The following is a 26,133-nucleotide window of genomic DNA, read 5'->3' on the forward strand; positions in this document are numbered from 1 at the left end:
TCAAAGTTTCTATGAAATGCATTAAGATTCCCATAGCATACAATGCAAAGATAAGAGTCTCACCTAAATTCTCATGAGATTTCTTCCTATCAGAACTCTAACATAGTATCTGAATTTGCATGTTTTATAGGTTATCATATGCAAATATCTAAGATCTTTTTCATGTGATTGCATAAGCAAACTATGATTGGTCTAATGCTTCATTAGACATTCATAATTTCTACTGTATAACCTAATTAGCCAAAAATGACATTCTAGCCAACTTGCAAAACAGAACTATAAATCTGTGAGAAATGACAGAAAGAGTTAAGTTGGTAGATCACCACTGGTCCATTCTCTGATAGAAGAACATTAACCTAGATAGAGTCCACTATTTTTAATTGGCTATCAAAGATGAAAAACACACCTGTTTTGGTTACTTAATATTCTGAAAAAAACACAGACAATTCATGCAAAGTTTATAAGTTCACCTAGAATACAAGTGTGTTGCTTTATACTGCTTAGTATTGCTTGGTGCTGTGTGATTTAATGTATATCACTGCAAGAAGTAGACACACAATACACAAGGGCAATGGGAAAAACAATAGGAAGGCAGAAGAAGAAAAGTAAGAAATTTCATATCTGAACTTGTTGGTGGGGTTGTGAATAAGAAATGCTCCCCGTCCCCTATTTTTAGAGTAATGCCAGAAATAGCCAACGCAGAATTTATTGTGGAAGGATATCTTTATATATGAATTTCATGCTGCGTAAGTAGGTGGTTCTCATCTTGTGCCTGGTCGATTGTACCGCTTTAACTGTCTGCATGAGACTTAGGTATTTTAATAATGAGCAGAGATGGGCACGAACCAAAATATGAACTAACATTCATGATGAACCAGGCTGGTTCATGGTTCGTGAACCAGTGGTTCGTCAGATCCCATTTCTGACGAACCGTCACAAACTTTAGGCTGGTTCGTTTTTTGGTTCATCACTGCAGACAGCCTGGCGCCGATCAATCAGTTTCCTAGGCAACAGGGGATGGACTTTCTGCAGACCTTCTGCTGACTCAGAAGTGGTGATTTGCTGGCCCGGAAGTGACATTTTCACAAACCAAAACTAACCAATTTGTGAACCGGGGCAGGTTCATGAAAGTTCGTGGTTTGTGAAACACAATGAACCACGAACCGTACGGTTGTTTTTTTCTGGTTCGTGCCCATCTCTAATAATGAGACAATTGAGTATTTTTTTATATATTCAAATATGCATTTTGTAACAGAAGGGATTAAGGTATTATTAGCATGTATTTAACTATAGATTTCCTGAACCCAGACAGGTGTCAGTATGATGTGCTCGTCAGAGTAATGGACTAGGATTGGAGAGATCTGTTTAAAACCTTGTTCAACCATAAAACTCACTTGATGACTTCTCTCTCTGAACTGAATTTACCTCACAGGGTTGCTGTAAGAATAAAATGGAGAAGGGGAGAACCATGTAAGCCATCCTGAGGTCCTTGATAAAAACGTGATAGACTGTAGACAGGTAGCACATCGATACCTGTCTTCCTAACTGCTGCTTCTTAAATCACTTCAGTGGAATCGTTGTGGCCTCTGCTTATATTTCAGGTTGATTTACAATATGAAGTTGTGATTATAAGGCAGGCCAAAGGAATTTTGAAAAATGTCAAAGAAAACAATAGCATAAAAGTTTAAGAGCAAGATTCAGGTCCAATAGCACCTTAAAGACCAACTAGATTTCCAGGGTGTGAGGTTTCGAAAGTCAGAGTTCCTCTTTGTATATGTGACAAAGGGAGCTTAGACTCTTGAAAGCTCATACCTCGGAAACCTACTTAGTCTTTAAGGTGCTATTGGACTCAAATCTTGCTCTTCTACTACTGACTAGGGGTGTGCAATTCGGGTTTCCGATTTGGGTAAAATACGCGAATCAGACCCAATTCGGAAAGATTCAGGATTTCCAAATCAGGCTCAGACGCAGGGCCCAATTCAGAAACCCTGAATCAAAGCTTCCTGAAGCGATTCATTGCTTTGCAGCGACGGGGAAGGGTATTTAAATGTTCCTTCCCCTGTCACTCCAAAGCAGTGGGCAAGGAATATCCCTCCCCTCGGATCAGCTGCCTGGCCAGGCAGCTGACCCAAGGGTGGAGGAGAGGAATGCCCTTTCCCCGCCGCTTGGCAGTGACAGGGAAAGGAACATTTAAATGCCCTTTCCCTGTCGCTCCGTAGCGGGGAAAGGGCATGCCCCCCTTGGATCAGCGGCTTGCCAAGCCGCTGCTGGAAGCCGGCCTGGGTTTAAAAACCTCTTTCTGTGCACAGCGGCACAGAAAGCTGCATTTAAACTCCGGCATCAGCTGTTTGGCAGGGAAATCCCCACCAAGCTGCTGTTGGCGGGGGGTTTAAATACCCCTTTTCAGGGCCAGGTAAGTGGGGTGGGGAGTATGGGGTGTGGGCTGGAAGCTTCCCCTCTCACTTTTGGATGCTCAACATTTTTATGGAGCATACCGAAGCAATTTATATACTTAGGGTTTCGAGTGTTTACAAAGCTTTTACAAAAAAAAAATAATTCTGGTCCACACCCCTACTACCGACCAACATGGTTACCCACCTGATACAAGTTTAAGAATGTTAAACATAGGAACCTATAACAAAAAAAGCTAAGGATTGTTTTCAGTTTGTTCAACTTTTTCCTAACTACTGCCCCATCGAGTAGCTTCCTTAGAAGTAACATTCTCGAACTTTAAAAGACAAGTTGCTGTTTCTGAAGCCAAGATATAGCACCCTAGCTTTTTAAACTCAGAAGTTCTAGAACTGAATCCTATAGAGAAACTGCTTTTTGATGCTGAGGTTGGATACTAGAGAAGGAACTTGTTCATCACCAATCTTCTAATGCGTGTCCATAGGGCAGTTTCTTCAAGCCACCCTTAAGCTGTTTGCTTCCATTCAGCCTCTCAACAGGCATAGTAATAGGACTTATCTCTGGAACCTCCTTATACTTCCAGGGATCTCTGAGTTACTGTACCGTGATGGTAAGAGTGCCAGCTTCAAATCCCCATTCAGTCACAAAACTCACTGGGTGCCTTTGAGCTAGTCATACACTCTTAGTCTAACATACTACACAGAGTTATTTTGAGGATAAACAGAGGAGAGAAGGACCTTGAATGATGCTCTGAGCTCCTTGAAAGAAGAACTGGATGGATAAGTATGAGAGAGACAGACAGATAGACAATCATGCATGCTCACTCTTCTGTCTGTCTGCTCTCCCCCCACCACCCCCAATTTTGGGATGAAGTTGGAAGGTTGTAGCCTAGTTATGCAATATCTTCCATGCTGGCGGCCCTGTTGTGCTGCACTTCTAATTAGCATGGATCACCCATGTTGCTAACAGAGGGGAAATGGTGAAGATCTGCAAGGAATGGCAGGAGGGAAGGGGAAACAAACATTTGAGAAATCCCCCATTCCCTGACCCAAGCTCCCATTCTGGGATATTTTGGAACCCAGGCAACGTTCTGTCTCTCTCTGTTTTCTTTTTCAACTGTTCTAACTTTGGGAGGGCAATGAACATGCTCACTCCTCTTCAAGTTTTGTTTTTAAAATTACAAAAAGATTTGAGTCCAGTGGCACCTTAGAGACTGAGATTTTCAGAGTATAAACTTGAAAAATTGCAAACTGCAACCTGATACGGCTACCTATCTGAAACTAAATTTACAAAGTTGAATTTTTCTCTATACACAAAGGAATCCCTTCCCCACTTTAAAGAAAATCCTTCCTTTTCTGGGGAGGCTATATTTTACCATCCTATCAATAAAGGAAACATTGTAAGACCTATGATAAAATGTGTTGTGGTGTTAACATTTCTATTAAATAGACAGTTATTCGAGGGGGAGGAGTTTTGAAGAGTAAGTTTTTTACCTATTCTCCCTCCCCCATTCCACCTCCAACAACAGTAATAAGAGAAACTTTCTCTAACACATGAAACTTACTAACGTGTTTGACATAATAGCAATAATGGGCTCCACAATTTTGAAAAGATCAGGAATGAGGTTTGGAGTCTTCAAAGCCCAAATCCTAGCCTTTGCCATGAACTGGACATGTCATAATCTCTGTGTTGGGTGGAGATGGAGGGAGGTAAGGAGCTTCCCTTAGAATGGGGGGATGGAGGGGAAGAGAAATTCCCTCCCTTCCACCTCCACCCCAACAAAGGAGCTATGGGGATACTGCCTTACAGCTGTCAAAATATCAGAACTTTGAGGCCTCCAAAGCCCCAGTACTGATCTTTCAACAGATATGAGAGACTATGTTTTGTGGGGGGAGGTAAATGGCATGTTTCTCTACATCTTTAGCTCTCTAACAAACCACTATGGAAAAACTGACTGATCGGAATGGTAACACTGGAAACTATCAAAGCCCTGATTCTGTTCTACAGCTATCAAAAGATGAATTTTCTTCACAGCACTTCTGTTGGGGTGGTAGAAAGGTAAACAGCTTGTTCCTCACCCCCTACCGCTTAACAGCATACTACAGGAATTTCTCTTACCCTTCCCTATTAAAAACCACTTGTATCAATTCAGCTTGGTCAATGGTAAGAGGAAACCTTCTTCTTCTTTATGGCTGGCCCCAAAGTAGTGGTGTCAAGTCCAGCATGGGGCTCAGCAGGGGTCATTTCGTAGAAAAAGAACTGCAGGAACTCATTAGCGTAACTCATTAGCATTTGCCACGCCCCCTGACATCACCAGAAGTGTGTCAGAAGGCAACACCCACCCCTCAGGCCCCTTTCCCCAAAAATCTCCAGGTATTTCCTGAAAATAAAGCAGAATGAACTCAAAGCAGCTTACCCTCCTCTAGAGAGCCAGCCCCAGCAGCCCTACTTGCACGGAGGCACTCACTCACTCACTAGTCACAAATGAAAATAAAGCAGCAGAATTAATTGAAGCAGCTTACCCTCCTTTGGAGGGGAGGCAACCAGGAGGAAAAGGAATCATGTGGGTGGGGCCAAAACCCATGTGACCTCTTTTCAGCTCTACAGGAACGCCGTTCCAGCGCGTTCCCCCTCCCAATGAGCCCTGGGGCTCAGCCACTTTACTATTAGAGAGAATAACTGTTACGGTGACTGTGTTGTAAGGAGAAGGCAGTCTCCATTTCCCTAGAAATTTAACTCCATTCATTTCCAAGGAATATTCAGTCAAATCAGAAATATTATGTTAAAAAATACCTTTAATTTAGCAGTTTGCTGAGCTTCCACGGCCATCTTTCTCAAGTCCTCAATTTCTTTTTGCAACTGTTCTTTTTCTTGCTGAAGCTTTAACCGTTCTTCACTGACTGAGCCACAATTCTTTCTTTCAGAATCCAGAATACTTTGCAACTTCTGAATCATTTCGTGGCAACGACCTATCTCTTCTTCATAACTTAAAGTGGAAGAGAAAAACCAAAAATAACATTCAGCAATATTGCAAGGAAATTATACCTATTTTGTGAGGTTCTGTTACTATTTGATGGAACCATGACATTCCAGGCATTAAATATTCCAGAATGCAGAACTCTTACATTTACCAATATGAATTTAACAGTAGGCACCATATTCAGAAGGTTCACCATATTACTATAATTTGCTTCCATTTTATTCTTCTTTTTGTCAATTCAGATTCAAGGATTACTTTAAATTAGTTAGCTAGATGTATTCAGAGGACTACAAGAGCATCTTGGATTTCATGCTGATTAAAACCTTGCACTACTTTTCCAATGTTGTAATTATCCAACAAGTACCGTGTGCTGGATAGGCAAGAATAAATGGTTCAAACTGAAACTTAGTATTCATGGAACGAACTAAAATTGTACAGGCTGACAAAATTATTTTTGCAGTTTTGCAGCTGAAGCAAAAGTTTCCAGGTTAGCTGCAGGGCTAGCCTAAGGGATGTGAATATATTAGCAAAAAATGCTACGGAGCCCAATGTGAGTCTTTACCAAGATACAAGTAAAAGAAGGACCTCCTGTATTCTATAGTTACAGTGCTGTAGGGCTCCTCACAGAGTAAGAGCTGTACTGAAACCCCTGTAAGAATGTCACTCTCTTCTCTTCCAGTTCCAACAGAAAAAATACTTTGGTCTTCACATCTCCTTCCTTCTTAGCTGATCTCAAGCATGGTGCTGTCAGCAGCAATTAAATTCTAAGAAACATTGTCTATAGCCCCCTCATTTCTCTCTCTCACACACACTGCTTCCAGTCAGTATTGAAATAGGGTGGGGTTAAAGCTTGTTTTTCCACTATGCAGTGGGGCTGCCTTTCTTTGATGGGAACAGCTGAGTATTACACTGAACTCGTTAATAATACCCAATAGAACTCAATATTACACTGAACCCATTAATAAAACCAGATTGCAGAGGGGTATCTTTTGCAGATCATTCATGAACCATGCTAGCAAATGCCAAGGGGGAGTGGTTGGGAAGCAACAATCATAATTTGATCCACATCCTCACAAGTGTGAATTCTGTAAGAATGGAATTGTTCTGCAACTTTAAGAAAGTTTAATGATGTACAAAGAGGGAATGTTTAACTCCCATTTAATTATCTTGCACTTTGGTTCAATACACAGGCTCCAGTATAAGAAGCTACATGGCAAGGGCCTTGCGTTCAAGATGGCTTCTGAACCATGCAGAAATTAACAAGACAAGCCACACCCCAGCCCCCCAGTCAGTGAAATGACAGATGCGGATACTTACTTTCAATCTGCACCACACAGTAATTACTTACTTCATTTCCAGTTGCCTAATTTTGTTTTGTGCTGTCTGTAGACTTAGCTGAAGATCATCTTTTGCACGTTCAGCCTTCAGGCACCTCTGATGAAGTTCTTCTAGTTTTCTATAATCTCCTTCATTTCCTCTGCCTTCACGGTATATCTGATAAGGGAGTTTATGGAAAATCTCATATTTCCCCCACTTATATTCCTATAAAAATTAACTTTGCAATCTACAAATAAATATTCTACCCATCCAAATTTAAGCCCAAAGCAGAACTGCCATCCAGGGTACTAGTGATGATGGATCACAAATTTTGTATCACACATAAATGGCATACATATTATTATTGGTTTACATTCTGATAGCTCATCCTAGTGAGCTATCTTAAGGTTAATGTATTGTCGAAGGCTTTCACGGCCAACTATCTTAAGGTTAGTTACATTTTTTCGTTTTCAGACATTAACTAGCTGGCAAATCATCCAGAGATCCACTTTCAGAGAAACCGGCTTCTGTTTTCAGAACAGTTGTTTTTCTCAATGGGCTAACTGAAAGCAAAATCAAACTGCACACAAGGAATCAATTCTGCATATGGAAAGCTAAGTGTGCATACAGGCTCACACATGAAAATGCTTGAGAAGTACTCTTTTTCTACTCGCCGCCATCTGGATTATGACCACATTCTCTTAAAACTGCTTTTACTTACTACTCAGTCAATCCAGAAATTGTTGTTTCTGAAAGCCCCAGCAAAAAATGTGCCTCCCCCCAGCAAGAGCTTGCATGTTGCTCGATCTTTACTGATTATACAAATCTTCCAGTTCTTAAATCGGTAAGATTTATATTTTAGGTTATTTCTCTGAATTTTTAGTTAAACCAAGGATAGGCTGCTGATGGGGAAAGAAGGTTCTGCAATAAAAGGATGATTCCCGCAATTGTTGCTTAACTATAAGACACAAAATATGCTATACAAAAACTCCTGGTTTCACCAATGAGCCCATCAACTTTTCTCTGTGTTATCAAAGATTAATATTTTATATTGGCTCAGAAAGTGAGCCAGTATGTCCCTAGTACTTTGAATAAATGAAATGCTTATTATTATTACAAGCAGGGAACCCACAATGACCTGCAAAAGGGGGGGAAATGGATTGGGCAGCCAAAATAGCCCTGGAAAGGGCCCATTTCCCCTGCTTTTTCCTGACAGAAATGAAAGCTTGAAAGCTGGAAATATTGTTGTAGTCACCTAGCAACATCACAATAGCCACTGAGATCTCCTTAAGGTATCCTTAAAGATAACAGGTGTTGCTTCTATTCAGGGCTTTTTTTCTGGGGAAAGAGGTGGGGGAACTCTCACCTGGGGCAACTCCTGGAAGCAAGTAGCGCCTCTGTCACTATACGTGACAGAGGACCGGACTGTGCGATGACATCACTTCTGAAAAGTGATGTCACTGCGCACTGCGCGGCCGCCCCCCTGGGAGAAAGAAAGAGAAAGGAAGGGAAAGAAAGAAGGAAAGACATGGAAAGCAGGAAAGGAAGGAAAGGAGGAAGGAAGGGAAAGAAGGAAAGAGAGAGAGAGAGAGAGAAAGACATGGAAAGAAGGAAGGAGAAAGGGAGGAACGAAGGGAAAGAAAGACATGGAAAGAAGGAAAGAGGAAGGGAGGGAGGAAGGAAGGCTTCAGCTGGGAGGGGGGAATCCCCCCTTCTAGCTGAAGTTTAAAGCTGGTTTGGGGCTTCCCTGGCTTCAGCTGGGAGGAGGGGAATAATTCAGCTGGGAGAAGAGAAAGCCCGCTTGGGGCTTCCCCAGCTTCACCTGGCCTGCAGGGAAGTCTTGGGCTGCAGAGAGAGGTGCCAGAATGCAGTTCCACCATGTTCTGGCTGAAAAAAAAGTCCTACTTTTATTATTTTAGGGGGATTTAAGCCCCCAAAGTATTTTTAAAAAAGAATTTACATTTTTGACAAATCTGGTGCTTTTCTCAGTGTAAAAAAAAAAATTTCTCTTGTCTGTTTATAGCTCCAGTCTCTGAATTTAAGTATTTATAGATGAGGCCACATTGACAATTAGATATGTAGTTTATTTCCAGTAGTTTAGAGAACAGTGTTGTGGCCCTAGTTTGCCAAAAGCACAATCCACATCAAATTCTTCAATTTGCAACATTGCTTCAAAAATGTGGGAAGGTTACTGAGGGCCAGTTTGGTGTAGTGGTTAAGAGTGTGGGACTCTAATCTGGAGAGCCAGGTTTGATTCCCTACTTCTCCACTTGAAGCCAGCTGGGTGACCTTGGGTCAGTCACAGCTTTTAGGAGCTCTCTCAGCCCCACCCACCTCACAGGGTGTTTTTTGTTGCGTGGATAATAATAACATACTTTCTAAACAGCTCTGACTGCGTGTTAAGTCATCCTGTAGGACAGAATATAAATTGAATGTTATTATTATTATTATTACTGAAATGCATCTCGCTTTCATTCATAAAGAAGCCAAGAACGTGTCATTATTTTCATAATGACATTCTGTATTCTCCCACATATTTGCATTCTTGCAGCATTTCAAAACTTTTGTACTAAACCATCTGTAATCTCTGCAAGATCAGTAACTCTGAATTTACCTCAGAATGGTTTCAATGCATCGTTAATAGTTATTCTTGATAATGGCTAGGGTTGGATCCCAACAAACTTTTCCATTAGTGGAACAGAACTTTCCTGACTCCCCCCTCCCACTACACCGATCTTCATAAAATGCTGCTCATGAGGGAAAGGGAACCCTAGGGAATGACATGAGGGGAGTTTGCAGCAGGAACAGGGAAAAATTGGTAGAAGTTGCCCCTCTTTTCATTAGCAGAAAACATAGTCCGGATCCAATCCCTATTTTATAATACATGGTAAGAGTTATGACGCTTCAAGCTTATAACTGGATAAACATTACAATAGCTATTTTCACGTAGGTATTCACATAGGTATTGTCACATATTTTCACATACTACAAGGTAATCCATGCACCATAGAAGACTCACCTTCTCAAGTTCTTCTTCTACGGCTCGTCTTTCTCTAACAGTCCGTTCAATTTGGGCCTGTTTATCTCCACATTCCTGAAATGAATGAAATCCTGCCCTGAAGTCATACTTGACTTATGGAAACCCCTGGTGGGGCTTTCATGGCAAGAGACTAACAGAGGTGGTTGCCATTGCCTGCCTTGACAAACCTCGTCTTCGCTGAAGGTCTCCCATCCAATTACTATTATCTTTCTCTGTTTAAGAGGAAGGCTCGGTCAAGATTTCTCCCCTCATGTTTTGCTGTTTGTTCATGCTTGGTAATCTGTATGTGCTCAGAGGCTCACCTGAGCCAAACTGCTAGTGAAAGGAAAGCCTGAAAATCAGTTTGATGGTGGCAGTCTGCGGAACATAGAGCCACAGGATGTGGAAGTGTGAGTCTGGCCCCCTCATATGCAAGTGCATGCACACATCTTTCCTTAAGTTATAACATGGGCTAGTGGGAACGTCTACTGAATTGAAGCCACAGACACTAAGGACTGGGGCCAGTTATCAAAATGTGCTGTGGGGTCTTTTTATTGCTTAAATAAAGCGACTGGCTGCATTTTCCAGCCAATATAAAACAGAATGTAAGAGAATACATACTCTATATGGGGTAGTCTCTTCACTGAAAGTCTGCAATTTCACTTTAATATTCCATATTTTACCAAATAATACATAACAAGTACACTTTATAACTTACTAAACCATTGCTGGATTATGATTTTATAGAAATTACATTAAATTGTGTGGTTAAGATGGTTACATAAATTGTGTGGAATTGTATCAAATTCTTATTATAGGTTCTTATAACTATATTCTGAATAAGATTCTACTAAAATCATCAAATGCAATAACAAAAACAGAAGTACAATTAGTGAAATCTTTTCAAAAATTACCTGTAACGATGTTTTAGAAACATAAGGCATGTTTCAGCTAAAGCACTGTTAAATCTCATTTAGTTCAGGTGAAGAAATTTAAGCAATTGCTTAACTTTCCCACTTGAAACCAGAGGTCAGAAGTGCTCAAGTTTTGCTGGATGGTGCCTTTAGAACTTTGCCTCTTCCAATTTATGAGTATACATAGAGGGAAAAAGATTCACTTCCCCTCCGAAAGTTATACAATAAGTAAACATACCATTTGAAGTGCTGTAAGTTCTTCTGTTAATCGAGAAATTTGTATGTTGTATCTTTTCCTTTCATTCTCTACCTAAAATTTTGAAGAAAATGACATATATTATTCCTTATGTGATGACTAGCTTTTTAATGATACAATACACATTAAAGCTGAACTGAATTGGAGAAACGAGGAGGTCAGAGTGATGAAACTAGAGGTAAAATTAGCTTTCATCAGTGATGCGAGTTTTCCTGAAAATCTGAATTGGAAAGTTTTCTGATTCAAAATTAAAGTTAGCAAAAGATGGCAAACACACCATGTACAAGCTATGAGGTTTGTCCATCCTTCACAAAATTCATTTAGTTCAACTAACATGACTGATTTGCAGCAGCACAACAGGCCAGTCAACAACAGATAAACAGAGTGGGGCAGTAATTTTGCCACAGAAAAATACAGCAGAAAAATTTCTGTCCCATATCACTGACTTTCATCCACATGTTGCAGAGCAATATGTCATTTATCTCTGTACAAATATGTCCTATTTCTGGGGACTTTTCTTAAAGTGTAAAAGGCAACAGGGAAAACAAAGAAGGGTTAATTTTATTTATTTATGTCATTTATAGTCGGCTTTTCTCACTGAGACTCAAGGTGGATTACATAGTGTGAGATTAGTGCAATCAGTATCAAAGACATTTCCAAACAGTGTCAAGGACATTTCCATAAACAATGTCATAGGATTTTACAAAGACATAGCATCAGCAAGGATCCAATACGGAGTTGAAGAATTGCTGAAACAGAATGTAATCAATTCTAGGACTGATATTAGATAACATGAAGCGCAGATAGTATACAGGAGTACATATTCAAAGCGACAGATAATATGCAAGGCAACATAGTGGTGAAGTCTATTGTCCCTAACTCGTTAGTGAAGCATCTGAGACTCCATCCCTATAATACTTCCCTCCTATCTGAGTAAAAAGCCCTTTTGAATAATTGGGTTTTGCATCGTTTGTGGAAAGCCAGGAGAGTGGGGGCTCTCCTTACCTCCTCAGGCAGGCCATTCCACAGGATAGGAGCCACCACAGAGAAAACCCGTGTGCGGCTGCTGTTGATTTCGCCCATGTGCAGGCTGGGACCTGCGAGAGACCCTGTTCAGATGTGCAAAGCTGCCATGGAGGGACATAAGGAGAGAGGCAGTCCCATAGGTATGCTGGGCCATGTATGTAATAACCAATACCTTGAATTGAGCACAGTAACTGATAGGTAGCCAATGGAGTGACTGTAGGATGGGAGTGATGTTCATGCTCCTGCTTGCTCCTGCTAATAGTCGAGCCACAGCATTTTGCACCAGTTGGAGCCTCCTAGTTAACTTAGATGGGAGACCAATGTATAGTGAATTACAATAGTCAAGTTTTGATGTTACGATAGCATAGATCCAGGTGGCCAGGTCGGCCGTGTTGAGATAAGAAGCCATCTGCCGGCTAGAGTGAATTTTGCGGCTGCTTTAATTTGTTTTTCTAGTAGTACTGCTGGATCTAGTATAACCCGTAGGCTCTTAACTGAGTCTGCAAGGGTCAGATGAACTCCATTGAAAGTGGGGAGCACAATATCCTTCAAGATCTCTGCCTTCCCAAAAAGCATCACTTCAGTCTTGTCTGGGTTCAATTTCAATTTGTTATTTTCAGCCATCACTGTCACACAGTGATCTAAGATTTCTACTGCATCCTGTGAGGACCTGGATAGCGAGATATAGAGTTGAGTGTCATCTGCATATTGATGACATCCCATCCCATAGCAGCGAATGAGTTCTCCTAAAGGTTTTACGCAGAGGTTGAATAACATGGGAGATTAAGATCGCCCCCTGCGGAACCCCACAAGTTAGTTTCCATTCTGGAGATAACTGATATTCAATGGCATCCTTTGAGTCCATTCCATGAGAAACGATTTAAACCAGTCCAGGGCACATCCTTTGATATCTACTTCTGTTTCGAAACACCTCAACAGGATGGCATGATCTACGGTGTCAAAGGCTGCAGACAGATCCAGGAGGAGCAATAAGGAGGCATGGCCTATGTCGTCTTACTTTTCTCTTACTTTTTTCCTGTTAATGCTTTTAGAATTTCCTCTTTACATTTAAAATGCACTATTCCATACTCTATTTAGATGAGAAGGCAAATATATATCTCGGTTAACATTAATATATCTTAAATATTAATATAGCGCATCTTGCAAATACAGCTGCACATATGTTCATTTTACAGCTCTCTCCAACTACTATGTTATAGCCTCATTCACAATGCAGTCAAACATGATTTATTTGTATTAGCGGAATTAAACAGAATTAGGTTCATAGAAATTAGCAGAATGCATTGTTTCGTGGAAGCCATAAACTTTCTTACACAGTCTTAATCAATAAATAAAGTTATTTAAACTGTTTTAACATCAGCCTTTCAGATGGAAATGCACTCTGGCTGAAACCACTTTCAAGAGTTATACTCATACTCTTAATGCTATGTCTAGAAGGAAAAGAAATAGCAGTAAGCTCTAAGCATGACAACTAACCTCCTTTCTAGTTCTTGAAGCAGCATCTTGCAGTAGTTGAGAAATTGCTTCCTTCATATTTGCAATCTCCTCCTCTTTTTGTTTTTCACCTACCATTGCCTACCATAGATTAAAAGTGGTATTCCATTAAAATCTTTCTGTGAAAAAAGGCCAGCATAAAATGCCAGGTAGCAATTAGCTGCTAGTAAACAGTAAATAAAATGACAGTTTCCCAACTGGCTCCATAAATACCATTCTTCCACAAACATGGTCAATTACTTTTGGGATTTCCCACATGGATCACTGTTCCAGATCTAAACCAACTTAAGTTAATGGTTGACATGTATTTTCTTAATCATAAGATGACTTTTTACAGTAAACAATCATGGAAGAAACCCCAAAAGGGATTTCAGCACACATTCAGATTATGGGCTAAGATTAAGTTGGCATATCTGATTTTTCTGAGGCTTACTAAATTTATTCTGGCTTGAGATCAGAAAGTGTGTTGAATCATTCATCCTCTTCCTAAAAGCAATAAATGTAGTTTTTAGATATGATCTCTCTACTTCCCATTTTTACTTGTCAGTTTTTTATGATATTCTTTGAGAGATTCTGTTTTAGGTACTATTGTGAATGTATTAGCACGCCGCTCACAGTGATCCAGTCAGAAAAACGTGCTACATCTCATAGATAAAATATACAAACAGTACAGATATAATGTGTGGGATGGTCCAATTTCTTGCTATTCCCTATCAAGATTATGATAATTATTTTCTATTAATTATACATGCTAGTTTGAATCCTAAATAAAAAGTAACATTTATGTTTGTCTTTCAAGAAAATCATTGTATAAGAGCTCTATACTAAGATGCTACTGCTGGTTAATAATGTTCTATGTACTATCCATCAATAGAAATAGGAAGCTGATAATGGCCGTTTCCACACACACTGAATAATGCACTTTCAATACACTTTAGAAATGCTTTGGAAGTGGATTTTTTGTTTCACACATGAAAACTCAGTTCCAAATGATCACTAAAGATCATTGAAAGTGCATTGTCCAATGTGTGTGGAAGTAATCAATGATAGGAATATAAAACTGATAAAATCTACATTGGCTTTATGAAACAACATATGTAATGGCTGAATTGTATTGCTGGCAACAAATATGCCCCATAATTCAAATTTGAAAAATGTTTGATAATGGTTTGGATCGTACAGATTTGTTCCAGTAACATTGGCAACTTCTTCCAAATGTCTCGCACCTGAGGAAAGTTTCATTGTCATCAGAAAAAAATCTGTAGTATTCAACCCAGTAAGTGAGTTTCTATCTTAACAGTGCATTTTCTATGCAATGGAGCGTTTAGGAAATATTATAAGTTAATTTAAAAATATTTTATTGAAACAATCTGTAGACATATCCTTGTTCATTTTACTTAGGATAGTTCAACTGTTTCTAGAAATATGAATTACACTGAATAGAACATAATTTATATTTCCATAAAGCACAGGACAGTATTTCAGAAATTATAAGGAATGCTGAACAATTAACATACAATACTCAACTTATATTACAATCTGGAAAATATGAACTTGTGAGTAAGCAAAATGTGTATGTCCCATTTCATGTATCTTATATACTAATAGCCAACTGATGCCGATCTGAAGATATTTAAATCTGTAGATTGGAGCAATGAATGGACAAGGCAGATCTTTCTATACACCTGAAAGATGCCCCAGGTTTACAGAAAAATCTCAAATCTTAAAAAAAAAATGGGGGAGGGGGGGTTAACTGCACGGTCCTGAGAAGGAGAGAGCTCTAGGACCCGACCACGAGTTATGCTGGCATATCCTATGGTGTAACTAGGCCAGACCAAGGGGAGGGCCGCAATGGGGTGCGATTTAGTCAGCTCTCTAAGCTGTTTCAGGCTTGGGAATGCCTCCAGCAGCAGCAGAAAATTACACCACAAAAACTACCCATAGGTGCCCATTGTGTGGGAAAAGTTGGTCACACACCCCGCACCAGTCCAAGTGGTCCAGCATAACACCATGCAACTAGGTTCAGCTCAGCTAGTACTACACAATCAGGCCGTGGGGAGAAGCTGTCACAGGAGTGAAGACAAGAGGCAGACAAAAGTGAGTGGGAAGAAGACAAGGAAGCAGGAAAGGGGGGAGAGGCTATAAGGGGGCAGGAAAGAGAAAGAGGATATGGTGGGGGAGTGATAAATGAGATGTCTTCCACAAGTTCTTGAGGCTCCTCAACTTGTGTTTTAATAACACTGGTCCCATATATAAAATGGTATAACATTCAGATATCTGAAAATCATAGCCTTAGTGCTCCGTTTACCTGACTCTTTTGCAAATTGGCTTCTTCTAAGAGTTGCATGCTGTCGCGGACTTTATCTACAGCATCATATTTTTCCCGTTCTAGATCAGCACACTTCATTTGTAGCTCTGCAATTTGCTTTTCTAGATTTGTTCTTTCTGTTCTTAACTGTTGAGAATCTTGGGTAGTTACACATAACCTATATATCAAAACCAAGAACACTTAACTGACTGAAGCTGAATCTAGACAAGACTGAAATAAAAACAACGTTTAGGAAATCATAAAGGAGCATATCACTGACATGTTTTAACCTTCAGTAGTCATGCGATGGGACCGTCTTGGTGGACTGGATCTTCTGCTATGCTTCAAAAGCCAGGCTACAGCAGGGGCTAGGGCTGACATTCAATAACTCCTCCTAGATTATAATTTCTATTTTGAACCCAGACATAGCAACAGTCATTTTTGCCTTTACAACTTTGAGTATCATAAGAAACTGTATGTGGGCTTGTGTTTGCTGATTACTTTAAAGTAACAGATGGTACATCCAGCACATGGTAGATTGTTAGGAACAAATTAAACCATTGCTCCAGATCTACACTCGCTTATCTTCCAGATTCAATTCAAGATGCTAGCTAACATCTTAAAAAAACCTAAATTTGCTTGGTCAAAATGTTTACAAAAGACCACTGTCAGCCTATGCCCTTTCACAATATCAAAGGCTTACCCAGAATGGTTATCATAACTGTGTAATAAGTTAGGACTGCATGAGCACACAGAACTTGGGATTGTTGCTGTTTCTGTAGAGTCCTAAAGTGTTTGATACCTTCAGTTTAACATTATGCAGACACAAATCAGGCAAATAATTTAAGTAAGCAGCAAAGCTGCATGCTATGGTTTTGCAAGATCGATCTGAAAGAACGCAACTTTGATGTGATTGTCTCACAGGATATAATCAGGGAAAGCAAAAACACTGTCAATGTAAAATCTTGCTTCCAACAACCACAGCTTCCTATATCAGGACAGCTCATGAAGGCCAGTGCACCTTTTCTACTGCTATCTGTTCACTTTCCCAATTGGAAAACTAACAAACCCAACTATCTGTTTGGCTGGTATGTCTATGGATTTGTGTAAGGAGGCCTTTTCTATGTAGTATCTCTTGTCCTTTAGTTTACAGAGTTAACAGGTCTTGCATTAATGTATCAAAGTAAAAACAGAAGCTTACCTGAAAGATGTTAGAAACCTAATATGTTACAATAAGAAAAAACCCCATAAACCTAACATGTCATCTTCAAATAAGCTCCATTAGAGGGTAGAAAACACATTGACACAAAAAGGATTACTGAGCAGAAAATTATTTCTACAAAAGAATAGTGTCTTAGCACTGGTCTTTAGGACTTCAAAGCCCCAGCAAAGCACCATGCATAAAGTTATTACTGACCTTGTTTCCAGTTGTTTTATGTTAGACTGCAACTGCTGCAAACGTTTATCTGATGCTTCTTCTCTTTCTCGAGCAGCCAGCACATCATCTTCCTGGAAGACATAAAAATTATTCAAGATACTTAGGAGAAGTGTTGCTCAAATATAAGAAAATGCATGAACCAACAAAATAAACACTGATTATTTGAATCTGGAACAAGAAAAACAACTTTAACTTGTCCTGGTATACCTTTTTGTCCATCTGGGTCTGAAAATCCTCAATCAGCCTTGTCATTTCATCAACCTTTGCAATGGCGGTTCTCAAGTCAAATTTAGATTGCCTGCACATAAAAACACAGTTTTTCTCACTATATTTTATTTATTTATTTTATTCGATTTATATCCTGCCCTTCCCACATCAGCAGGCTCAGGGCAGATTACAATTTATCTGATTATACAAAGATCAATAGATTCTTCAAGCTATCAATCACTATATTTGCATTTTGTATCTTAACACTGCTAATATGCTCAATTTTTTCCCCACAAATTGTAATTTGGAGGATATTCATATCCAGAGCTAAATTCCAATGTATCCTCTTATAGCAAAATGTCCAACAACAAAAAAATTATTTGGGTGGCAAAAGACATGGAGGTTTACTATACCCAAACATCTAGAGCCTGGAAACACACTTTCACAGAAGGAAGAAAACATCTAACAATTGTTAATGCTGTTTGTATTTTTGCTATCCCAAGAATGTCTCTCTGTGAGAAAAACCACAAGAGATGAATTACACGAGAACATTCAAGTGAAGGGAGATCCAATGGTAGCCAGGAAGTGTAGTTTGAATTTCACCTCTCTCTACAGAGTCAGCTAGATTGCTCCTCAGAGGGTTTATTAATTTCACCTCTACAGAGAGGGCACAGATCACTCTTCAGAAGGTTTGTTAATTTCTTCTTTGCCTCTCCAAGGCTCTATCAATTATTAACAAACCTTCTGAAGAGAGTTCTTTGCCAGCTCTGTAGAGAGGTGAAATTAACAAACCCTCTGAGGAGCAATCTAGCTGGCTCTGTAGAGAGATGAAATAAACTATGCTTCCAGGCTAACATTGCATCTCGCTTCACTTGAGCATCTTCATGTAATTCATCTCGTGTGGTTTCACTCTGTGATGAGGTAAATGTTCTTAAGGTATTAGGAAAGGGCTATGGGGAAGGGCTGCATCCCTCCATTTAACATGATTCCTGGATCAGTTTTCTTTTTCTTTTTTCATTTACTTCATTATTTATATCCCACCTTGCTCTCCAATGGAGATCCAAAGCAGCTTACATAGCCTGCCCTTCTCAATTTTATCCTCACAACAGCCCCATGATGTAGGTTAGGCTGCGAGTGTATGAGTGACCCAAGGTCACCCAGAGAGCTTCCAGGACAGAGCAAGAATTTGAACCAGGGTTTCCTAGATCCTAGTCTGACACTACCCACTACACCACACTGACTTTTTTTTTAAAAAAAAATCTCATTTGATATATATTTACCTCATCTGTATATTTGCACCTATGTCATAGGCATAGGTACAGGTAGTCCCCTGTGCAAGCACCGAGTCATTACTGACCCATGGGGGGACGTCGCATCACGTTTTCTTGGCAGACTTTTTTTTTACAGGGTGGTTTGCCATTGCCTTCCCCAGTCATCTACACTTTACCCCAAGGTATAACAAACTGTCCTAGGCATAGAAAGCTTTAAAAGTGGATTAGACAGACTCATGGAGGATAATTCTATCCGTAGCTACTAGACATGGTAATTAAGGGGAATCTCCACATTCAGAGGCAGTAAACTAGGTTTGCCAAGCCCCAATACCCTCCTGGTAGGGAGAGACCTGTCACTTACCTTGAGGCTAAGCCCTGCACGTGATGACATCTCTCCCTAGCTTCCTTCACATGGGGCCAATTCAGCCCATTCAGGGCTGAAATTGAGCTCTGTGAAGCGCAGGAGCATGCTCGCCACTGGGCACGATGATGTCACTTGATGCACCCGCTGCTCGCTTGCCCTAGAGGTTCCTTGCCTCTTGGGTCTGTTCCCCATGGCTCCCCCTCCACCAGCCAGGTAAGCAGTAGTGGGGGGCAGAAGTGGGACTGGGGATCCCCTGCCCCCATGGAGAACTGGCAGTCCTACAGTAAACCTCTGAATGCCAGTGCCAGTAGGCAGTATCAGGAGAAGGTCTCGGCTAGTATGCCCTGTTGTTGGCTCTCCAGAGTAACTGATTGGCCACTTTGTGAGACAGGATGCTGGACTCGATGGACCACAGTTCTAATCTACAAGGGTTCTTCATATGTTCCTATGGGAAAATGATTTGGGGTAGGAGTAACAAAGCATCCCCAATAACAAAATTAATAGATTTAGTTGTCTTATACTGAGTGCTTTTTTGTTTACCAACATAAAACTCTATGGCAAACGGCTATACTTTAGGCACAATATCCTATAGTTGGTTCTTTATGCACTCTGCCATAAAAATGCAACTGAGGTAGAAATTCATTCCAATGATGCTAGCAGGCTTTTAAAGGTAATTTTGTCAAGAAAGAAAAACTTTTCCTATCATGAACTAAAATATTTACATTGACCAAGTGAAAAATACTTTACTCATTTATTTTGTGTCTCCTAGTTTAATTTAATATGTAATCAAGGTGGTAAGATTACTACCACTGGGTCTGAAGGTGGTAAACTTACCCACCAGGCCTGTAAGACGGAGATGTTCCACCTGGCCTATGGCAGTGGTTGAAGTCTGGGCAGGTTACCTGATCTGCCTTTCTGCTGTGGCCTCGGTCCACTGTTTATCTGAAACATCTATGATCTGCCTGCCCTACCCCCTTTTAATATCTTTACCCCTGTTGGATATGGTTTTGTGTGTTTGGTACTTTGTATTGTATTCTTAATTTTATATTGTATTTATTGTTATTGTAGATGTTACCCACCCTGAACTGTTTGTGGGGAAAGCGAGTTAGAAATTTAATAAATTAAATTATTAATTACATTTTAAAGTACTGCCATGTGACAGGGGCTGCTTGTGGGCACTATGATATTTGCAAACAGATTATCCCATGGATAAACTTCACAATAACTCAAATTGTTCACTAGGAAGGATGGCATGGGTGTGGATACTTTCCACATAACAAGCCCATACATATATTAAAGCAGGTGCGTGGAATGACTGAGGAAGCAGTTATTAGCACATGCACTGCATAATATATGAAGCTGTGGGGGAAAGCTGTACATACAGAGCACAGCAAAAAAGGCATGCACTTATATTACCATGAGCAGTTATCATATATGGCCTTTAGCAGATATTTATTGTTGACACATTTCAATATATAGTTAAACATTTTCAACTGATATGCACTATGCCACTATGTTTCTATGCTTAGTTTCATTGTATAAATAAGACCACCACACTAAAATATTTAAAATATTTATTCATTCACATTCACTGCTACTTATGCAACGAGACGCCTCTAAGGCAGAGTGGCAATCAATTATTTATGCAAATATTTTTCTGAATGATGCAAGAGAATACTATAATTGCACTCTGAATTTTGAGACTAATTTTAAAATGTATCTAAAGTCAACCATAACAGAAAAGGACAGCTAAGTGTAACCTTTCTACAAGGTGGCAATTTTAACTCTTCTTCTAAGTGTTTCTTTACTATTTACATACATTTCCTCTTTAAACCCTTCATACATATAATAAATATTAAATAATAAAAAGATAAGAAAATAACTATTATAAATCTATACAACTGAATAAATTGTGGTATTTTATATGTACTAAAAAACACTGGCATTTGTTGGGGAAGGAACAGAGGGACAGATTTGCTCCTGCAACTCAATGAGCTGCAAACAACCACATACACTTTCATACTTAGAGAATGGCTGTAGCAAAGTGGTTCAGTAGTCAGGCTGCAAATCAGTATTCTGCTGGTTTGACTCCTACTATTGCCATGAGCTCAGCAGGTAGTCTGGGGTAAGCCACTCCTGTCAGCCCCAGCTTTGTGGGTATAATGATAACTCTGATTTTGTTCACTGCTCTCAATAGAGTGGTATATAAGTACATTATTATTATTGCTATTATTATTACTTCAGATGCTACACACATAAGGAACACACATGAACATGAGCGGTGAAGAAAATTCTCTTCTGCCCTTCGTCTCCACTTCCATACATACATATACACGTGTGTATTTTAATATCCTTTGCTGTGCTGTATCTTCTCCGCAGTTTAAAATGTGGTTTTCAGTTCAGAGGAAAGGCGTAATGCAAGTGAACCCACACTGTTACTTTCCATAAACCTTTCAATGTGCATATTTTCTTGCAATTCAAAACATTTTAGAATATTTTTGTGAACTTTATTTCCTAATGCAACAGAAGACAATTTAATGTTAACTGAGATTTTAAAAAGCACAGAGGAGTGATCTGTAAGGTAAAAAGATAGGATTCAGCACTGTAAACTTCAAAGCACATGTGGACACTTACCAGGACAAATGCGAAAATAAATCCATCAAATGTTCATAAAACAAGAACTGGATCCTTTCTCAATTTTTACCAAAGTAAAGTACCCTTAACAGGTGAAGACTCTGAGGAAACTAGTATGTGAATAAGCATAACCTTTAAAAAATTATAGGGTCACCAACTGAAGATATTAACAGAGGGGACTCAGGAACGGAAACAAAATGATTTAATAACTCCTTCAATTGTTATAAATTACAGGCACACGGTGCCTCTGTTTTTGTTTTGGATTTTAATTCCTTACACCACGGAGAAACAAAGGCTTCCTTCCATCAGAATAGCAACATCTCTTCTTATTTGAAAGCAGAAGATTTGTGGCTTCCTATTTACTATTTAAACCTTGCGTGTACTGGAAACCAGATGCTCAAAATTATCCTCCTTAATTTCACTTTTTTCAGTAAAACTTTTCAGCTCTCCATTGCTCCCCTCTAGGGATGTGCGATTCGGGTTTCTGATTCGGGAAAAATACTCGAATTGGACCCAATTCGCAAAGATTTGGGATTTCTGAAGCGGCTCCAGCATGACGGGTCCGTTTCGGAAAACCCGAATCAAAGATTCCTGAAGCTATGGAAATAGCTTCGGGAAGCTTCGGGTCAAGGAGTTTAAATGCCCATTTCTTTGCCTGTGCAGCAGCACAGAAAGGGGTATTTAAATGCGGGAATCAGCTGCTCCTTGGGGGCTTCCCCATCAAGCGGCTGATCGGCTGCGGGGCTTAAAATGCCTCTTTCCATGCTGCTGCGCAGGGGCATGGAAAGAGGCATCTGAAGCACCGAATCAGCTGCTCCACTACACCCAAGCTGGAACCACTGGGCTTACAGCACCCGGTGCGAGAGGGGCGAGGGAATCTCCCCGCCCCTCTCGCACCGGATGCAGCAGTCACGCAGCGCTGCCGCTCTCCCAATGTGAGAGGGACAGGGAGATTCTCCCCGCTGCTCTCACACAGGGTGCAGCAGTCCAGCGCCTCCGCTTGCCCAATGTGAGAGGGACAGGGAGATTCTCCCCGCTGCTCTCGCACCGGGTGCAGCAGCCCGGCACTGCCGTTCTCCCAATGCGAGAGGAACAGGGAGATTCTCCCCACCGCTCTCACACCACCTCGTTCACCTGGTGCCGTCAGCAGTGGGTGAAGGGGGTGGCAGGGAGGCAGGCTTCAGCCCACGCTTCGTCCCCGAGCACCTCGTTCACCCAGTACTGCCGGAGCCGGGGAACTCCCTGGCCCTGTCAGTGGGTGAAGGAAGCGGCTGGGAGGAGCAGGGGAGACGGTCACTGACCCGATGCCAGGAAGATGGAGAGAGACTCCCTGTCTCCCTGGCATCGGGTGAAGGGGAGGCAGCGGCAGGGGGCTAGTTTAAACTGGCCAACCTGTCACTGACCCCATGCAGGGGAGACAGGGAATTCCCTCCCCCCCCCATCGGGTTAAAATGAAGCTGCGAGTAAGGGGAAGCTTCAATGTGCTCTGAATCTTTTCAGAGCATTTCAAGGCAAGCCAAGAAGCAATTTCCGAAGCGGCTTGCCACTTGGGAAAATGCTTATTTCCAACTCTTTTTCCCACTTCGTAAATTACAAAGTGGGAAAACCAAATCTTTTTTTTGCTTCACACCCCTACTCCCCTCTACTCAAGATATGGGATCTTTCCCCACAAAAGTTGCATTACTTAGGTCCTCTCTCTGCCTTATACTTTCAGCCCCAATGCTCTTCTACCCTTAACTTCTCAATTACCTTCTCCTATTATTTAAAAACATGTTAAGAAAATTTCCTTGGAGTGTCCTTATTGAGATATGCTGGAAAAGCGCACTTAATGGCATTAAACATTACCTTAATACAGGCCGTTTCCACATGCTGTTAAAGCGACGGGCTACTTACTGAATGCTGGCGTTTTTTTTTCACAGATTCCAGATGCCTCCAATTTCAAAGTGGAAGCAGGCAGTTTCACTTTCATTTGTTCAGCGTCTTTTGTGAGAACGGGATTTGCCACTCTTTCCTGTGCCGGGTAAAGGACGCTGAACAAACGAAAGCCAAACTGCCTGCTTCCACTTTGAAATCAGAGGCATATGGAATCTGTGAAAAAAACCGCCAGCATTCAGTAAGTAGCCCGTCGCTTTAACAGCATGTGGAAACGGCCATATTCTCATGTCTGATAGAAAGAATGGTAACAAACACAGGTAAATGTTTTGGTCCATTAGAGAAAAAAATGCACAAGCTTTCAAGTTCCCAATTTTTTTTTATCAGGCTGGTGTTTAGTACAACAAAACATGAAGGGGGGGATGTTTCAGGGCACTTCTTCTGGTGCCTGTCAAGTGTTTTTAGACAGTGGCCAGGCCCAGGTGGGGCTTTTGCCCAGTAGGGCTTCTGACTAGTGATGTGCACTAAAAAAAAGGGTAGTTTTTGGATTCAGGTATTCGGAAGGCCATAAATATTGGTAATCCTGATATTTGGGTCCTCCCATACCAGTTTTTATTTGGATCTAGGTTTCTGTCAAGATTCTGAAATTTCTGGATCTATTATTCCGTATGGGGGACTCTTCCCAGGGGGCCATGGTGGCTGTTTTTCATGGAAATTATACCAAAATTACAGCAGAATGAGGGCTGCTTTTCCACTAAAGACTCCTCCCCCCTAAGTTTCAAGAATGTTGAGTCAAGGGGTCCAATTCTACAGATCCATGAACAGGGTGCCGTCAGCTACTCTTCATTGTTTCCTACTGGGGGGGGGGGATTCAATGCTTTCTCCAGGGCAGAGAAGCCTTAGCCAAACACACAAGAGCAACCACTGACCAAAAAGAACTAACAAAACCCAACAGAACCAATGCCAAACCGGAGAATCCCCACAAACCCAACTTGGCAGCAGGCAGCAAAAAGCATGCACTCCAAAAAAAAAAAATTCTTGCCCAGAAGCTCCATCCAGGCTCAGCAGCTTGTTTTTTTCCCCCTGTTTGCAGGTCTTCCAGGAAAAAAAAGGTGGGGGGGGGCGGCGGCGGCAATGCTCACAGGTGAATAACAGCTCTTCTTATGGGGAGCTCAAATGTCAGTCCAATCACAATAATTCTCTCATGTTGTCTATGAGAGAATCGTGTTTGGACAGACAGTTGAGTTCCCCCCAACAAGTGATGCCATTTATTTGTGAGAATTGCCTCCTTCCTTTTTTTTACCCGGGAAACATGCGAAAATAAGGGGGAAAAGCTGATGTGACCTTTCAAATGGCAGCCCCACTTATTCCCAAATATTTCTGGGATTAACTGGGGTAGAAAAATAAGTATATCCAAGAATCCCAGATACGATCGTTATTCCCAAACAGACCTGAAAAATACTGATAAGGTATTTTGGAGTATATTTTGGACCAAATTTACTGAATCACACACCTCTACTTCTGACTGGCTACTTGAGATATGATTGGCTGAGCAGATAAAAAAAATAAAGCATGCAGCAGCTGCGACCACAGTGCAAGGATCTTCTCTGTGTGACTGAAGGTAAGCTGTGTGTATGCAAGAAAATATTTTAAAATAATATGTACATTTAAAAAGACATCCTGTTAAGCAGAGATTCTGCCTGAAAAGCTGAAGTGTTACTATCAGAGTTATGTATAACCTCACTTCTTGACATTTTGTGGTTGGCTCCTTCTCCCATAGTAGCCATTTTGTGACTGTGTCTACCACCCTGTGTCAGAATTCCAAAAGTGCCCACAGGCTCAAAAATTACAAGATGCTGGTTATAAAACAGACTTAAAAGATTCACCAGAGGCCACTGGAATACAGAAGCAAAAAAGGGCCACTTTCCTTGCGAAAATATAAAAGGCAATCAGAGCTCTACCCAGTATGCACTGGAACACCTGGTATGCTGTAAGATAGAGAACAGAAGAAAAAATGTGGCACCTGCCTTCTTTATCGACCAGGGCTAAAGCAGCTGTGGGGAGGGAGCATTTTCAATAAGAATTAAAACAGGAAAAAAAGATTGAACATTCCCTTCTTCTCATCTATATCAGGGTTACTCACAACTGCTATTTAAACTATGCTGGGAGTTCTAATCATCATGTGTAGCTTGATACCAAGGTCAGAACAATTATGAAAGATCAACTAACAACCACTGTTGGTACATTATTCCCAGGATGTAAATAATACTAGCTCAATGAAGATAGGAGTAACTAAATCTTACAAAATGCAAAGTTTTAGAAGACTCATTTATACCTTAGTTGTTTACGCAGCTGTTCTAGTTCTGTATTCTGTTCCTTCACAGTCTTTAGAAAAACTTCATTCATCTATAAGAAGAGAAAAGCTTTTATAATATATTTATTACCAAACTTAAGAGGTTAAAATCAAGAAACTTTATATTGCAACAAGTGTATTCTTTGACACCAAGCCCAATATCAGATGTAACTTTTATGTGTGGAAGTCAAGGGTAATATTTTATAAAGCCTCCTACGACTGTGCTGTATCTCGAGATAATTTTGCTGTC

At 40.6% G+C, this 26,133-nt stretch overlaps 1 protein-coding gene across 1 annotated transcript in view; it reads right to left on the reverse strand.

The window, feature by feature from the left end:
* SCLT1 (sodium channel and clathrin linker 1) overlaps positions 1-26,133 on the reverse strand; it is a 63,697-nt gene that overhangs the window by 21,063 nt on the left and 16,501 nt on the right. The window contains exons 10-18 of the mRNA XM_054990000.1: positions 25,866-25,936; positions 17,390-17,480; positions 17,162-17,253; positions 15,745-15,922; positions 13,419-13,517; positions 10,878-10,949; positions 9,726-9,800; positions 6,738-6,883; positions 5,203-5,395 (exon numbers count right to left, since the gene is read on the reverse strand). Coding sequence (XP_054845975.1) covers positions 5,203-5,395; positions 6,738-6,883; positions 9,726-9,800; positions 10,878-10,949; positions 13,419-13,517; positions 15,745-15,922; positions 17,162-17,253; positions 17,390-17,480; positions 25,866-25,936 — 1,017 coding nt within the window. The remainder of the gene's footprint in view (positions 1-5,202; positions 5,396-6,737; positions 6,884-9,725; positions 9,801-10,877; positions 10,950-13,418; positions 13,518-15,744; positions 15,923-17,161; positions 17,254-17,389; positions 17,481-25,865; positions 25,937-26,133) is intronic.

This window comes from Eublepharis macularius, chromosome 10 (genome assembly GCF_028583425.1).
Source record: "Eublepharis macularius isolate TG4126 chromosome 10, MPM_Emac_v1.0, whole genome shotgun sequence".
In the NCBI taxonomy this organism is placed as follows: Eukaryota; Metazoa; Chordata; class Lepidosauria; order Squamata; family Eublepharidae; genus Eublepharis; species Eublepharis macularius.